Below are 16016 nucleotides of genomic sequence, written 5' to 3'. Positions count from 1 at the left end.
AACAGCATCACATGTATCGCTGGAACAGCATCACATGTATCGCTGGAACAGCATCACATGTATCGCTGGAACAGCATCACATGTATCGCTGGAACAGCATCACATGTATCGCTGGAACAGCGGCATAAGCAGCGTGGCAGGAGTCGTCAGCTGCAGCGTATGTAGGAAGGGGACAGAGACGCTGCCTCCACTTCAGCTTTAACGAAGGCAGCGCACGAGGCTCGCCGACTGCTGCTGCTCGTCTGCTCCGTTGCTCTTCCTGCTCTTTCATCAGCTCGCTGCTGCTGCTGTTTGGGCCAGCAGTCAAAATCGTATATTGCTGTTCAACTTTATCTTTATGCTGTTGTTGCCAGAGCAACGTCATACCGTCATTGTTTTGTGATTTTGTTATCATGCCGCGTGCGCCATTGTGAAGTGGTGACAATACACTGTATATTCGTGTAGTGTGGTGTGCACTGCAAGGATAAATTTAAATTATTATTTCTGTATTTTGCGCTGGGTCCATTTTGCTTGTGACAGTAAATGGACCCTTTTATTAACCTTACTGGCTGCGCTTTTCTCTTGTGTTTTATTGAACTGTTTGTTTTGTTGCCCCTATGGAAGTCTCTCTTGCCTCCAGCTATATCTGATATTATCTCTACCAACGAAGTGTTAAGCACATTTCTGTTTGTTGGTATCAGCAGCCCTGTTGATGTTGTGATCGCAGTGCAGGGGTCCTATTTCCAACCGAAGGCTCCCCAGGATATTTCTGTCATGGCGCGCCTCTGTTCTTCCTCTTCTTGTCCAAAATATTCTTGCATTACATACACTGGTTTTATTTCTTGGCCGGAATTTAGCTGCAGGATCGCTAATTTTATCTTGAATCGGTTCATAACGCAGCAGCTCCCAGACGTGCTCTAGCTTTTTTTTTTCGTTCGAAACCCCTATGGAAAAAAACGAAGCTCCATCCTCAGTTAAGTTAGCAGCTCGTGATTTCATTCCTCATTAACGTATTAGTAAGTCGTACAGTTGCATCATGCTGGTCATCAGTCATCTCTCTGCAGTGCATTACAATTGATTGATTCATCTGATGAAGCGATCGTTGATCGGTTACTTGATTAGTTATTTCATATTCACCTCATTTACTTGGTGTTGCTAGCTTTAGCATAGGACAAGAGCGTTCCATGTATGAAATAGCAGAGTAATGGTGCAAAGCAGCAAATAAAACAACAAGTTACATTATATTAGATTATATTTTACTGACTGAGGTCTCTGCTTTTTTCTGATATTTTATGGAATTTTTTTTAGTTCTTCTCTTGAATGAATTTGCGTCCTTTTGCTTCAATTCATAAATTGGCTGACACATTATATACATACAATAATTCTGTTGAACAATTTTTCGTGGTGCCGTATTTCCAGAAGGCATATTATATTGCACCTGTTTTCTCATCCCTTAGGATGTTTTTTTCAACCGAAATAAAGTTTTAGTCGGTGCATTCGTAGTTCAGGCCGCTGTTCAGTAAGCTAGAGGTGTATGTTTCCCTGAGACACAAGGCGGAACAACGTGGGCAGCTGCAGTAGTTCAGAGCCCTCACGTGGCATCGCAATTAACTTGCTTAGTTTATGCACTCAGCAAAACGAATATTTAGTCCAGGGAAAATATCACGTTGACATCAATGCATTTAAGCTTGCTTATGCATTCAATTGCATACATGCTTCTGACCCCTGTGTTTGATCGAGCTTTTTGTATCGCGTATTTTTCTCTGCAGCGTGGGAAGGCTAATGGTTTGACCATGCACTTGTTGATGAGGATGTGACCACGTATTGATGGCGAAACAACATATTTGTTGGTGATTGTGTCACTATTCGCTCATTGGTTATGACCATGTGGCATTATGCCTGACTGCATACATGTGATTATCAGATTCTAGTGATGGCCGCCTGCTTGTGATAGCCTCGATTTAAGCACTGATGAGTGACCGTTTAGACTTTAGAGTGACCATCTTAATTTAATGATGATTAGATGAAATGAAGGTTGAATTGATGGATGAGTTGAAGGATTCAGGCTCTGCTAACCCCGAGCTCTGCGATGTATGGAGCGTGTGTATCCACCCACCCACTTGACTATATACACGCTCAAGCAAACGTTGTTTTGAGACACACACACGTACACAACAGCACGCATACACACTTACACTCTCACACCCCCGTGAGCGACCCCTTATTTGTCGATGGCAGGGGCGAGGGGCCGCTACTCACCTCGCTCACAGAGGGGCCGCTACTCCCCTCGCTCACAGAGGGGCCGTCACTCCCCTCGCTCACAGAGGGGCCGTCACTCCCCTCACTCACAGAGGGGCTGCGCTCATCGTGTACTCCGTTCCCGCTTCCTCTTGCCTCATTTGCCTCTCCCTTTCTCACCCTTTTTGTTTCCATGTATATTTTTCATCATTTTGAACGCCTGTTTGTAAATTTGTTTCGTTTTGTACTTTGAGCACATCACATTGCGTAAAGTGCTCAGTAGATTCCGGTGCAATTTAACGATTCCACTCACTGGTGCATGAAAGTTTACACATCAGCCCGCTTGTGCATACTGATGCTTGCAAGTGCACGTTTGTGTATAAAGGTGCACGGTAGTGCACGCGATGGTGCGCGATGTAAAGTCCGTCACTGTCAAGTCATCGCTGGGCCAGCGGCCTGTGGTCGTTGCCGTCGCCCTCTTTGGGGCCCCTGCGTTTTTTATCTCTTGGCTCTTGAGATAAGAAGCTCTTGGGGCCTGAGCTTCCTCGTCTACTTTGTACCTGTGCATTTTATTATGGGCTCGATGGGAGCAAAAGTTGGTTTGTACTCAATGACATAGCTCCATTAGTCTAACAACTAGTTAAACTAACGAGTCTGTAAAACTTCTGAGTTTGACTTCTGTTGAAAAATTTATTCAAAGATTTGTTCATTCGTTTTATAGGGCTGAAAATATATCTATACATTATTGTAGTTAGCGCGAACTCTCGCAACGCCAAGTCTGCTGCAAAGCATTGCGTTTCCTACTGACTGCTTCGTCAAATTTTATCCTAGCTGCATTCTACCAACTTCCTTGATTGACAATAAATTTACTACATCCAATCTAAGTTTACGCGCCAATGCATCTGGTGGGCGCTTCTTATCTCAATTGCGTCATGATATGAGCCTTCTCAACCCTTCTAGAACATTGGACCAAATCTCGTAACTGAAAATATTGTAAAGTGTCATCATCGATTTTTATTGCTTCATTATTAAAACCAACTCTCTCTGTTTCGATTCATATTATGAAACTCCGTTATTTTGTTCCTGCAGGACTAAACTATTATTTTTTTCTTACAGCCTTTATATACTCGACTGACTTAGTATTCTGCTTGCGGCCTAAACACCTGATATTTAACTGACTTCTTCTTTATCTTACGACTGACACTTGACTGACTTATTCCCGAGCACTGAAGAGTTCAGTTGATCTTAGCCTGAAGTTCAGCACTAGCTTTTAGCCATCGTTCCTCACACAATGCTCGCCGATTTCTTGTTAGAATGTCTTTCCTGTTGCCCTCTGTTCTGAAAAAAATGACAGAATCCCGTATGAGCTCACTTATAAAGTTCTCGGTCTATGGGTTATCGGCAATGACTTGGCCTTATGTTGGCCTAAACATACTAGGCCTTATCTTTTGTATCTTGGAACCTAACTCTAATCGAGTATAATGAAAATGTAACAGATTGAGAGGTGGTATTTCAGAACAGCATTGGGACCACTACATGATTTAGATTTAGTTCAGATGGATTCAGTTTGAATTCTGATACAGTTTTATTTGAAATTCTCATTGGATTTGTTGGTATTTCATATTTGTTCTTTAGCGATGATAGTGATGTGTTCTTTAGTTACTGTTTGCTTGAGTTGAACGCTGCGGCACTACAGGAGATGCTGCTGACGAAGCAGCTGCGCACGCCACGGCTATTGAGTTGTATCGACACTTCGAGGTTCGATACTCACTAACAGACGCGGTATCGACTCGACCTATGCGATACACAGCTGCTCTGCTTCTGCTCTTTGGACTCTAGCTTCATTGTCGCTCATGACGCATCATGTACTTATTATGTAATAAACCAGCATGATGGTAATTTTTCATATACATACATCACAGCAAACTAGTTTATTATACGTAACTTCAGGAATTACTTAAGAAATTAAAATTGTCCGCAGTAACGACGCCTGGAGACGCGCAGTCTCCGACCATCGGAAAATGGATTACCGCTCGCAGCCGCCTCTCTTCGTGGGCCTTGCTTTTACTTCTCATTATTGAACGCCCTGCCCTTATGGATTTCTAGAGTTTGCGGCTTCAGAATTCTTTACGCATTCTATAGAAAATCTTTTCCTAATGTGGTGGCTTGAACCTCTTCTTGTGTTGGCTCATGCTCGTCCTTCCATCCTCGATTAATTGTAGGTTCAGTAAAGAAATTATACCTGTATGTTTTATGTAGATGTATCTCAATTCTCCAGTTATTTTAGAGTATGTGCGAGGTGCACGAGCGTTTGGTGTCTTTTGTTTGATAATGATCGTTTCAAGACTTGATTGATTGATCTCTAGCACCATTTATCGATCACCACAAAATCTTTGAACCATTTTTTCACACAATATAACTTATTGCAAACTTTATTTCAGACCATGCTAATTTTACAAATGTGTGTTGCATTCATCGCCATTCCAATATCAGAGTTGACGTTTGAGGTAGCATCCGGCTTCTGCTTGTCCAAAAAATGTGCTGACGGCGTATGACGGAAGTAAAATGATTCATATCCAGTCTTGGCTTAGTACTTAACATTAAGCCTACACCATAGCGCCACTGATGTCATTGTTACTACGCATCACATTAACATCAGGTTTGATTATTGGATCCATGTAGCTCATGACGTTGTAGTAGCGTTCACTTGCTGAGCGTGTGTGACTATTGGATCCATGTAGCTCATGGCAATGTAGTAGCGTTCACTTGCTGAGCGTGTGTGTGTGACTATTGGATCCATGTAGCGCATGACGTTGTAGTAGCGTTCACTTGCTGAGCGTGTGTGACTATTGGATCCATGTAGCGCATGGCGATGTAGTAGCGTTCACTTGCTGAGCGTGTGTGTGACTATTGGATCCATGTAACGCATGGCGATGTAGTAGCGTGCACTTGCTGAGCGTGTGTGTGACGTCCATTTCTTTTGTTTCAGAGTCAACGACCGGAGCAGAGCGTCATGCAAGCCTTAGAATCGCTCAATGATGGTCAGGTGAGAACGTCCCACACTTGACTTCCATGAGCTCATGACAACCGCGTACATGTCAGCAAGCTATCGTCCTGTCTCTATATTAACTTACAAATTCACTTATTTTCGCCTTTCCCATTTATAGCCTCACTCATTTTTCAGCTATGATTAGCTTCATATTATTAAGGGAAGCTGCATACAAGTGTTCATGTTCCCATCTTTAATATATCTAAATTGTTGAATTGTTGTCTCTCATTTTTTTATATCTTATAAGCAAACACGATCGTATGTTTCATCATTTATTCATTTTAGAATGTGCCGTATGTCATCTGCGTTGTTTTGTTTGTGCGTCGCACTGGGCGTGGCAAGTTAAGACTGCTGCGAGTCTGGTAGTTAGATAAAACAATCGTTATGTAGAATAAACAAATTTCAATCAGGAGTGCTACTTTTATGTATCACGTTCTGGATCACTTCTGCTTCTTGCTGTTTTGGTCTCATAGAAACTCGTGTCTGATGTGGAATTACGCTTTACCTTGTCATTGTCTGAGTTTGTATTTCTTTTCACAGGTCACGGATTTTTTATCTGGCAAAGCACCTCTGAATTTGACGATGCGTCTCGGTGACCACATGATGCTCATTCAGCTTCAGCTGTCGACAGTATCACCTGTGCAGCATCACTCCAGCAACCGTACCAATCCTCACCACTTAACCACACTCAGACGAGGTTATTCGTCGTCCTCTTCTAACTCTTCTATCACTTCAAGCGCCTATTCTAACGTCTCTACTAACTCTTCTCCCGACTCTTTAAACTCGTCAACAAACTCTTCTTCTTCTTCTGCTCTGTCGCACATAGGGAACTCTATTGCGTCGTCTCTGCCTCAACCTAATTCTCCACTTGACGCACAGTCGAGCTTATCCACCACCACCACTTCTACGCCATCTACTATTGATATGCCGCCACCATCAAGTACTACTAATTCGGTCCCATCACAATCGTTGAGAAATAGTTCTAACAGACACCATCATCACCATTATCATCATAACCACAAAAATGTTTCACCCAATGGGGTTGGAGCAGCCAGACACCATCATCATCACGGTCATCACTATCATCATAGTCATCCGTACTACCACCACCCCTATCCCCAGTACCACCTACTATCACAGCCGCACTCCACCAACCCTTCATTGCAGTCGAGCAAGCACAGTACTCAGGCTCAGCCTATCAATTTGCAACAACAACAGCAACAGCATAAAAGCTTTCCTACAACCAATCAGAATACGTATAATTCTACAGGAAAATGTCCTAGCAATAACACTAATAATAATACTGTAGCTTCTGCTTGTAACGCGTCTTCGCCCCCACATGAACCGCCCTGCACGCCACCTCGTAGGTCTTCCTCAGCTAATTATTCTCCTCCTAGCTTCTCTTCTCCAGCATCTTCTGCATCCTCTTTTTCTCCTACGTCTCCCACCGCCCCCTGGTCTCCTGTTCTATACTCTCCTCCTGCGCCATCTCCATCCGTTCACTCAGCAAGCTACTTCAGCAGCAACACGAGTTACCGCAATGGAGGTGGTAGCTCCTTCACCCCTACACCCTACAGCAACCAGCAGCACCAGAGCAACAACAGCACCTCAGAGCTACCCATACGCGTGTGCCCCCATGCCTCAGTCGATGACTTGGACCTCAGCGATCTTGGGCTCAATGCCTCACAGGTTGGGGAAGATCTGAGCTTTAATTCCCGACGTGGGGGAGGCGCCGTAACCGGTAGTGTCGGAGGCCGTGTTCGAGGGGTCAGCGCTGTGGGCTTGGACACTCGTGCCCTCGCTGAAGCCTCGAGAAACCTCACACAAACTTTGCGTCAGCTCAGCTCCGAAGTTCTCACCAACAAACCGTCTACTGCTGCTTCAAGTCACCACAATCACCATCATCATGCTCATCATCACAATTATGCCGGAGCAGCCGCAGCTTCCCTCGATCATAAGAAACGTGCCTCGGTAAGTGCAACCTCAAATTTATATTTCGTTCATTGTTGATTTGATCAGACTTCTTTAATGCATTTGCTCTTCTTCAAACATTTTTGAACTTGTAAAGTTTGTCAACGTTGGCTTTCCCATAATATTTAAATGATCCGCGTTACCAATCCGTCAAAAATTGAAGTCTCGTTCCATCTATTTAGGTCACGTTCCTACACAGAATTTAAATTTTGGTTCGTTACGGTGCCAAAAGTGGCTAGCTATTTACATTGCTGCACCAATAAGATCAGCTTGAAAATGGCAAATTCGAAGTTGAAAAAATTTGCACGAATTCCAATCGCTATTTTTTGACAGACCAAGTTTTGAATTTCCACATTCAGAATTCTAACCTAAATTTTATGATTAGGTATATTTTTTTCTTGTATAGTAGGAATTAAACAATGTTAATTTCTTGTCGCGTTGTGTTGATACATTTAAATTGTTATGTTTCTATATGAAAACTTGAATGTAAACTTAGTGAAATCACTCTAATCATTTCTAACGTAATGCCTGAATGGCAGCATATTTCTGGCTGCTATTTCAATTCTCATCTTCTTTGTTTGATGCATAAATAAAAAGTCGCGTTCATCATTGGAATCTATTTATAGCCCGCAGGCCCATACGTGCCAGGCCAGAAAAACAACGCCACTGTTGCTGGGTCGTCATCGAGTTGCGACTCAACGGAGCCTCGAGTGAACATCGGTCCTGCGATTCCTAGTGATGTTTGCGTCGCTCCCGAAACTGTAGACGTCAATAGCAAATCAGGAACTTGTCCCACACCGGGGGCTGGCACCGATGTGAGCCTCGACTCTGCGAGAAGAGCTCAGGTCGCACCGAAGTCAACTCGCTCCCGAGCCTGTAGTTCTACTCGCTCCGTGAACAGCGGCAAATGCGCCCGGACGCAGGGATGGTCTGGTCGACCCTTCAATGCTCCGGGTGTGGAGAGTTCTGCTGGTGACGGCAGAAGAGGCAGCACATGTCCTCCTCATCAGCCTCAAGGTGCCATCATCGAGAGCATGCAGCATCACGGCAAAGGTGTCTTCAGTGGAACTTTCTCTGGTAAGCTTATGTACCTATAGCATTTCTTTGTACACATTTATGGCAGGCATGTGTTCGATTAATAATTTAATATTTAATTAAAAAACAAGAATGGAAGTGAACATGATAAACAGTTTGAACTACCATCCGAGAACGTAAATTCATTTAATTTCGTACCACGTCTTTCTTGTTTCATCATTAAGACTAAACAAATCTTGCTTTAGACGGCAATATGACAAACTTTCGACTGTCAACACCGGTGATGTACACCGACATAGTCATTTTCACCCAACGCTTACGAACATGTTAAAGCCTTGATTGGCCGTCTGCTAATTTCCTCTCGCCCGTCTAGGTACCCTGAACCCGGCACTGCAGGACCGCCAGGGTCGCCCTAAGCGTGACATCAGCACCATCATCCATATCCTGAATGACCTGCTGTGCGCGACGCCGCACTACACCAGCACCGCTGCCGCCGTCGCCGCTGTCGCTGCTGCTGCCGCGTCTACGACGCGACCTTCGTCGTCTGCGCCTCGCGCTTCGTCTGCTGCGCCACAAACTGACGCTGCAGCTAATCCCAAGGACACGGGTCAGTTGCGCACATTATTCTGTTAAGCTTAAGAATATTTCTTTACCTTACAACCAATTTGCTACACTTTGTTCTGTCCAATTTACAAATTTAGTCGTACGGTTGTGGTCAAACGAACCCATTGACAGCGTTTCAGTTATCAGCTTAACGTTGCCGGTTTTATTTCAGTGTCGGCTGAAGATGCTGCCACGCGGTCTCGCGTTCAGCAGATCCAAGCGATGCTGGAGCAGCGAGCTGAGCGAAGGAGAGCTCGCCGGCTAGCACGGACGGCTGGAAGCGGCCAGCCGTACTCCCTGCCTGTGCCCACTGCATCCAAACCTCGTCAGCCAGTTCCTGGACCGGTTACTTTGCCAGAAGCTCCAAAGGAATCGTCCAAGGCTTCGGAAATGAACGCCCCAGCGTGCGGAAATAAATCTTCTATTGATAAATTGACGGCGCTCTGCTCTGACTCTTCAAATAGCGTGTGCGTGTCGAAAGCTACCGTCCCTGATGATGTTTGCTTGGGCTCCGCTCAGCAGCACCAGCACTTGATGCGTGAACTTCTTAAAGGTTGTGTGTCGGCTTCGAATACGCCTTCTCACATTTCTTCGGCCCAAGATCAGACTTGTAGCTTCGCCGACAGTAAGATAGACTGTGAACCACACGAAAACTACTCCGCTGCTGCTCATGTGCAGCCACAACAGCAGAACATTGCGCATTCGCCTGATGTTATCAGTAACTCAGTCCTAGCCGACGCACCTTCAGCCATGGAAGTGGACGAACCACTGGACGTTGCATCTGAACCTACGAAAAATTCTTCAGTGGAAGTAAACCCTTCCCTCTCCGCCACTGCCGAGCTCACTGCTTCCGACTCACCGTCTGTAGAGGCGCATGTTAAACGCCCCCAAGAACAACGGCAACAACAATCCGAACAACAGCAAGAGGTGCAACAAAGCCAACAGCAACAGCAGCCTCAGCAGGAGAAACAGGCTGACCAGCAGCAGGAATCGACTGGCGATGCTGACCAACAAGACACGGCAAAAATAGTTTCTCTAAATTCCGGCACCGTAATGGCATAATGCTTATTCGTTCTAGTTTACATGACGCGTTTCTCGTCTCTTACTGTTTATTATTTCTATTGAAATTATAACGCCGGTCATAAAATTTTTCACGATGGCATTAGACCTTCTTATCTACCTCGGAAGACGCACCGCATTGTAATTATTCTGTACATTTGTTGCGCTCGTATCAACGTTCCTCTGTTGATATTCGACTCGGTTATAATCTGTCAATATTACATTAAGGAATTTCATGCATTTCTCGATAATTTTGTTCACGATTAAAACTTTCTTATACTTCCTACGAGTTCAAGAGTGGTTTTCATGTTGGAAACTTGGGAGCGTTAAAGACTAGGCAGTTAACGTCGGGTCGTGGGATTCTAGTAGAAATTATCTTGTTTATATTGTGTTGGCATTGCGAATTATCTTCTCAGGTATTTACGTGTTGATTATTGTTGATGTCTTTTGACTTATTTATATAGAGCTGTTGATTTCCTCTTCCCTTGTTCGTTTTGACGTTGGTGTAGAAGTAAGGCATTCATTAGTTTTTGAATTCAAATATTTGAATACAGTGGGCCTGCGTGTGTGATGTGTAACATACATGAGACCTGTCTGTTATGTTCTAGAATACCCCTGGCCCAGTGTTCTCTCTAAGAACCGTCATTACTTTCTTCTTACTTACTGTTTGCTGATCGTGGGTGATTATTGATCTAAGTTCCTTAGAGGAACTTTTTGTTCTGTTTGAGGTTACAAAATGTTGTTATCATGGCATTGTTACCGCTTGTCGTTGTTGTTCTGTTACGTTTCTCCTTGAAACTGTTCCTCGCTACAAATTGCATCAAAACTGAGCAATTTAACGGCATAACATAAGTCTTTGCTACCTAACCTCGTGTTGCCTACTTTGAAGTACAATTGTTCGGCATTTAAGAGGCATTGGTTTTAGTTACCATTTTTTGTTTAATGGCAGGTGACAGAAGCATGTGGGAGGCAGTGATGGCTTTTTTTTTTCAAGTATCGTTGTGCTTTTTAGATCGGCATTGAGCGGAATTTCTTAAGAGGGTCAGGTTGCAGGAGCTTTCACTCCGGGCTATGTGAACATAACGTGCGCTATTCGGGAGTGCACCTGAATTGTACGAGCTTATTGATTAATTTTCAGTAAACTCAAATCATGAACCAAGGGGCATTGTTTAGGTATCTTGTGGAAATATTTTGAACTTTGACGTTGTCGTAAGTTGGTCTAAGAAGATTGTATTCAGAATCGAAGCCATTCTGCGCGGTTAGATGAAACGTTGAAATATTATACCTACGCATTATTCACTAACACTTGCGATGTCCATGAGTGGAATTTAGTGATAGCTTAGTCTTGGTATTTCATCATGCATGAGTTACATATTTTACCAACATAGGCATTTCATGGGCCATCGCTGGCTATATTACGTCAATGTGTTGCGGTATGACGAATGATTTTTAACGCCGTCTTTCGTGCTCATGGAAATTCTGGTTCTGATGATTTAGCGGAAAATTCTTCTTTTAATTTGGAAATAAAAAGATTTATGTCATTTTATTACATATGCAGAGTTCAATGAATAAATAAACTTGTAATTATAATTTGAACTTTCAGCTATTCAGAACTTGCCCGTTAATGAAGTTTAACTCATGTACTGTGATTGAAAAAAAGTTAGCGTATAGGCTTCCTTCTTCCCTTCCCCCTTATAGTCCTTCTAATGGAATCCAAGTAAAGCTGAGGAATATAAGTGCTGTATATTATACCATATCTGTGGCGACGACCGCGCCGTCCTACCGATTTAAGTTTCTAGGTTCTATTACTTCTATGAAATACATTGCTTAAACTAATACACATTTCAATGTTGGGGTTTCTCTTGCGTTCCGTTGATTCTCTGGTGAAGTTTTGTAAATGTTGAATGCCACAGAAGTTCAGTGTTACATACCGTGTGCAACACACGTTCGAAAGTATCCTGTGTACCATACCTTTAGCAACACAAGAGCAGAGCTAAGCCTGAATGTACGTTGCTGTAATGCTAACACATCTGCACAAGTACGGTTAACTATGTACATAATAGATATGAAGTGTATATAAGCTTAGACAATTGGACTCTTCCTATGAGCGATCGTATCGACCGTTTGTACTTTGTGCGTATAAGCGGGAATCGTCTAGAACTGGGCATGTCATTTTCAGAAACGTCCTCTCGTGGGATAAAAATTTTCTGGTATGACTTCTTCTGAACTGGTAATAACTGCGGCTTTCCTCACTTCATGGGTGCCCAAATCAGTGTACATTTTTTCTGTAGGTTATGGTTTACGAAGTAGTATAAATTGGTCCAGGAGTATTCACGTTAAATTTATTGAATTCTGCTATCGTCCATCTTTTGCATTAAATTTCTAGTTTTCCTCCAAAATCTTGTTGATATTTTTAATCTTGTCAATAAAAGGACTTTTTAAAATGCCCTATACTATATTTAAGAGTCTTAGATTTGTTCCAACTTCTAACCCACCGCATTATAGCCCTGTGAACGCGTAGATGAAAATAGTTGATAACCTAGATAAATAAATGAATCTTTACGAGTGAAGTAGGCGCGCAACGGCAGAAATTTCAGCGAACGTTCATCTTATTAAATGAAGCTATTAGTAATTTATTTACTTCGATAAAGCTCACGTCGACTTAACTGTGGACTCAGATCTTACAATAGGCAAGATTGCGTAGAATTAAGCCTATGTCTGTATTAATTTTTTCTAGTAAATTGTGGGGGGGTCTATCCCGGAAAACCTGAAGGCGTTTGAAATAACCCACAGTTGCTTTTGTAAACTATTTGTAAAATGTTTACATTAGTTTCGTTTGTATTGTTACTGTTAATTGGGAGTGAGTGTTTGAGCACTATAAAAATCTTATATTCTTACTATGTACGATGGTGTATTCTGTGATATAGATCGTCTGAATTTAGCCCAAGAAGCTGCTCTTGTTTCGATAATCATTCTTCTCTTTGAATATGTTTTCTTCAAGTGAGTATTTGGCTAGAATTACTTGTCATTAATTTCCGAATTAAAAGTGGAAACCCGCATAGAAATTTTTCTGCTTAGTTCCCATTCCTTTCTTTAAATTGGATCGACGTTTCATGAACTTTTCTCCTAGAGTTAGTTTGTGTGTTGCGAGCACGTTTTTTTTCGTTTTTCTCTTCCTTATGGTAACCCTTTAGTGATTGAGAAGTGTGGCTTTTCCTATTAATTTAAGTGAGGGTAACAAATAAAAGTTCATTTTCTGCCCCCTGTAAAATTTCCCATATTTGAAACGATTTCATGAAGGCATATACTAGAATGCTTATGCATGAAGTGCGTAGTTCATTGTGTCGTCTTGGCCTGCTTCTTCGTGGAGGTAATTTTAGCGACTGCTCCTACGAATAAAGCTCCTGCCAGACGCATGTGAGGCCATGTAATGTTTAATATTCCTGCTACCGTCGCCCATCTTGTGCTACCGTCGCCCATCTTGTTGTGCTTCCAACAATCCAACGCGAGCGCGTCGCAGGCTGGAGAGTTGAAGCTTGTCGTCATTTATGCCTAGTGACTGCCAACTCTAATTATGTCTTGCAATCATCTGAATAGTCTAGTATCCTGCACTCGGTTATCTACTTCTCTCTCTTGTGATCTATGACTTGAACGTATCAATATACGCATGTTGCACTCATTGGCGTACGCATGTTGACTTCCCATGTGCGTGTGGTGCAGTGACGCAAGTGCGCGCGTTTCTGTCAACAAGCAAATCGTATTCAAGAGTGTTGGGCGTGTACGTTTCCGGGTTCCGCTGCTCGTTATGTGTTATTTAGAGCACAACACAGGAAATATGTGTGTGTTATCCTGTAAAGATGTAATAAAGAGTAAGTTGACACTACTATTGAGTATGGATGCTAACGCAGAGGTCAAATCATGGCGCCCATTTGGCTCGATTTGATCCTCTCGTCTAATCCTACTTCCATTTAATAACCTGTACCGGGTGTATTTTTTGCTTGCGCAGGTAATATTATTTATGTATCTGAATATTTGTAATTTAATATCTTCTATACTTGGCGGTGTCGCATAATTGCGCTGATTAATCGCGATGAAGAAAGCACAGGAATCGCAGGAGTCAACGTGCGCATGCCTCGCAGGCTGTGTGTCGTGGCATGTGGCGAGTCTGCGGAATTTGGCTGCACGGCAAACTTTTCCTTGGGCTCGCGTCAAGTATGCATCACAGCTTCAGTTACAGGAACATTTTCTGCAAAGGGGTACGGAGATTTATTTCTTAGCACTTTGACTGTTGTTTTGAAATGTTAACACAATTTAGGTAACGGTCGAGCTATAGCCTTTTTCAATGGTGGATGATCCATTTCAGTTCGCCTCCGATTGATTGTTCTTGAGGAAATTCTACATTGATGTAGTGTAGTAGCCTCGGGGGGTTGGTTTGATTTTGTACATAATGTCTGATGTATATGAAGAGCCGTGATGGTAGCTGTGTGTGCATGTAGGAAATAGTTCTCCTTTACTTTGTATTCGAAGAAGTACGTTTGTATTAACGACGCTGACCCTGTCTTATTTTTGTATAGGCTCTCCTATGCAATTGCATGTTGTGCTTCAATCTCGTAATTTCTCTCTGATGAGCCGATTTTCGTGGTGCAGTTTTTACCATGCAACAACATTCTGCTAGTACCCTTCCTGATGGTACATGAATATTGTTTACGATATTCCTCTAGTTCACTACTTGTTTGTACATGAATATTGTTAACAATATTCCTCTAGTTCACTACTTGTTAGTACATAAATTTTGTTAACAATATTTCACTAGTACTCTTCCTGTTTGTACATGAATATTGTTAACAATATTGCGATTGTACACTTCTTGTTTATACATGAATATTATTTGCCTGCAGTTAATATCCCAATTAAATGATATACTCGTACATACGGCATAATCGCGCGGAATAGTTATCAGCATTCCTGGTTCAGCCTCTCGTGTGCAAAGAATTTCTAACTTAATTTTACATTGACTTCCAGTGGCTAATTCTTTGGCTTATGCTGTATCTTTTCTAGCAGAATTTTTTTTGCTATTGATTGAAATTTATGATTTATAAACTCTCAAGCTAATATTGGAGGGTTTAATAACACCAAAATATTTCGCCTTATATAATTTAAAATATTTTTAGAGGTTCCTACTCGTGTCTATATTTTTGAGAAATGTTCATTTCCTGTCACTTGTAAATTGAGCTTGCATTTTACACAAGCAGATGTCTTTTTCTTGTATCATCATTTACTTGCCGATATGCTGAAAATTTCAGTCTCATTCAGTCATGATTTGTTCGAAAGTATAATTTCATTATGTATATGTTCGAAATGAATGGTTTCTTTTGTCGTTAGTAATTACTCTGCAGCATCGCTGGCTTGCATGTGGCTGGTATTACTAGAGTGTACTCGAGTAAAGTAAAGTATAATTGCATGGTATCTTGTGTTCCTGGTAGCATGAATACGGCCGCGTGGAGTTGAAGCCGACTGTGGTCGCGCGTATCTGAGATAGTCACTTCTAACCTATCACTGACCGTCGGTATTAACATTCAACGCTTGATTTATTTGCAGTCTTGGTACGGATCGCATTATTGCGGGTGACGGTGTGTAAGCGTTGTAAAGTTAATCATAATCCCACTGACTCGTTTCCGGGTGCTAAATAGTTTGTACTGATATCCTACACTGTTATCATCCTGTTATTTAACAAAATTAGCGAGCACAGCGCTGTCTTTTCGATTCGTAGGAATCGTTTCAGTTCATTTCCTAATGTCTACGTCGTGACCGCCTATCAATAGCCTACGGATTCATACGAATTTTCTCCAATTTTCGATTTCTGTAGCTGATCCCATATACTTTTGTTTGTACAAATGTCGAGTAGAGGTTCTTTTGATGTCATTGTTATAAGTCTGAACATTAAGGAAGTGGCATTAAGACAACACCTGCAGCGTCAGTTCGTTGTTCTGTAGGATTTATCTCCATATATTGAAATAATAAGTTTTGCAAATGGAATACTTGTATTTATTGTCCTTTTGTGCCTCGTTCACGATTTTGAAGT

At 42.3% G+C, this 16016-nt stretch overlaps 1 protein-coding gene across 1 annotated transcript in view; it reads left to right on the top strand.

Moving 5' to 3' along the window:
- The window catches only part of LOC108670286 (midnolin homolog), a 42934-nt gene extending 26964 nt beyond the window's left edge, over positions 1 to 15970 (top strand). The window contains exons 3-7 of the mRNA XM_018157745.2: positions 5207 to 5263; positions 5807 to 7237; positions 7864 to 8314; positions 8646 to 8879; positions 9048 to 15970. Coding sequence (XP_018013234.1) covers positions 5207 to 5263; positions 5807 to 7237; positions 7864 to 8314; positions 8646 to 8879; positions 9048 to 9937 — 3063 coding nt within the window. The 3' untranslated portion in view covers positions 9938 to 15970. The remainder of the gene's footprint in view (positions 1 to 5206; positions 5264 to 5806; positions 7238 to 7863; positions 8315 to 8645; positions 8880 to 9047) is intronic.
- The last annotated feature ends 46 nt before the right edge of the window (positions 15971 to 16016 follow it).

This window comes from Hyalella azteca, unplaced genomic scaffold (genome assembly GCF_000764305.2).
Source record: "Hyalella azteca isolate HAZT.00-mixed unplaced genomic scaffold, Hazt_2.0.2 contig13120, whole genome shotgun sequence".
Lineage (NCBI taxonomy): Eukaryota > Metazoa > Arthropoda > Malacostraca > Amphipoda > Hyalellidae > Hyalella > Hyalella azteca.
Note: the sequence above shows the minus strand (reverse complement) of the source record. Positions and strands in the feature narration are given on the sequence as shown.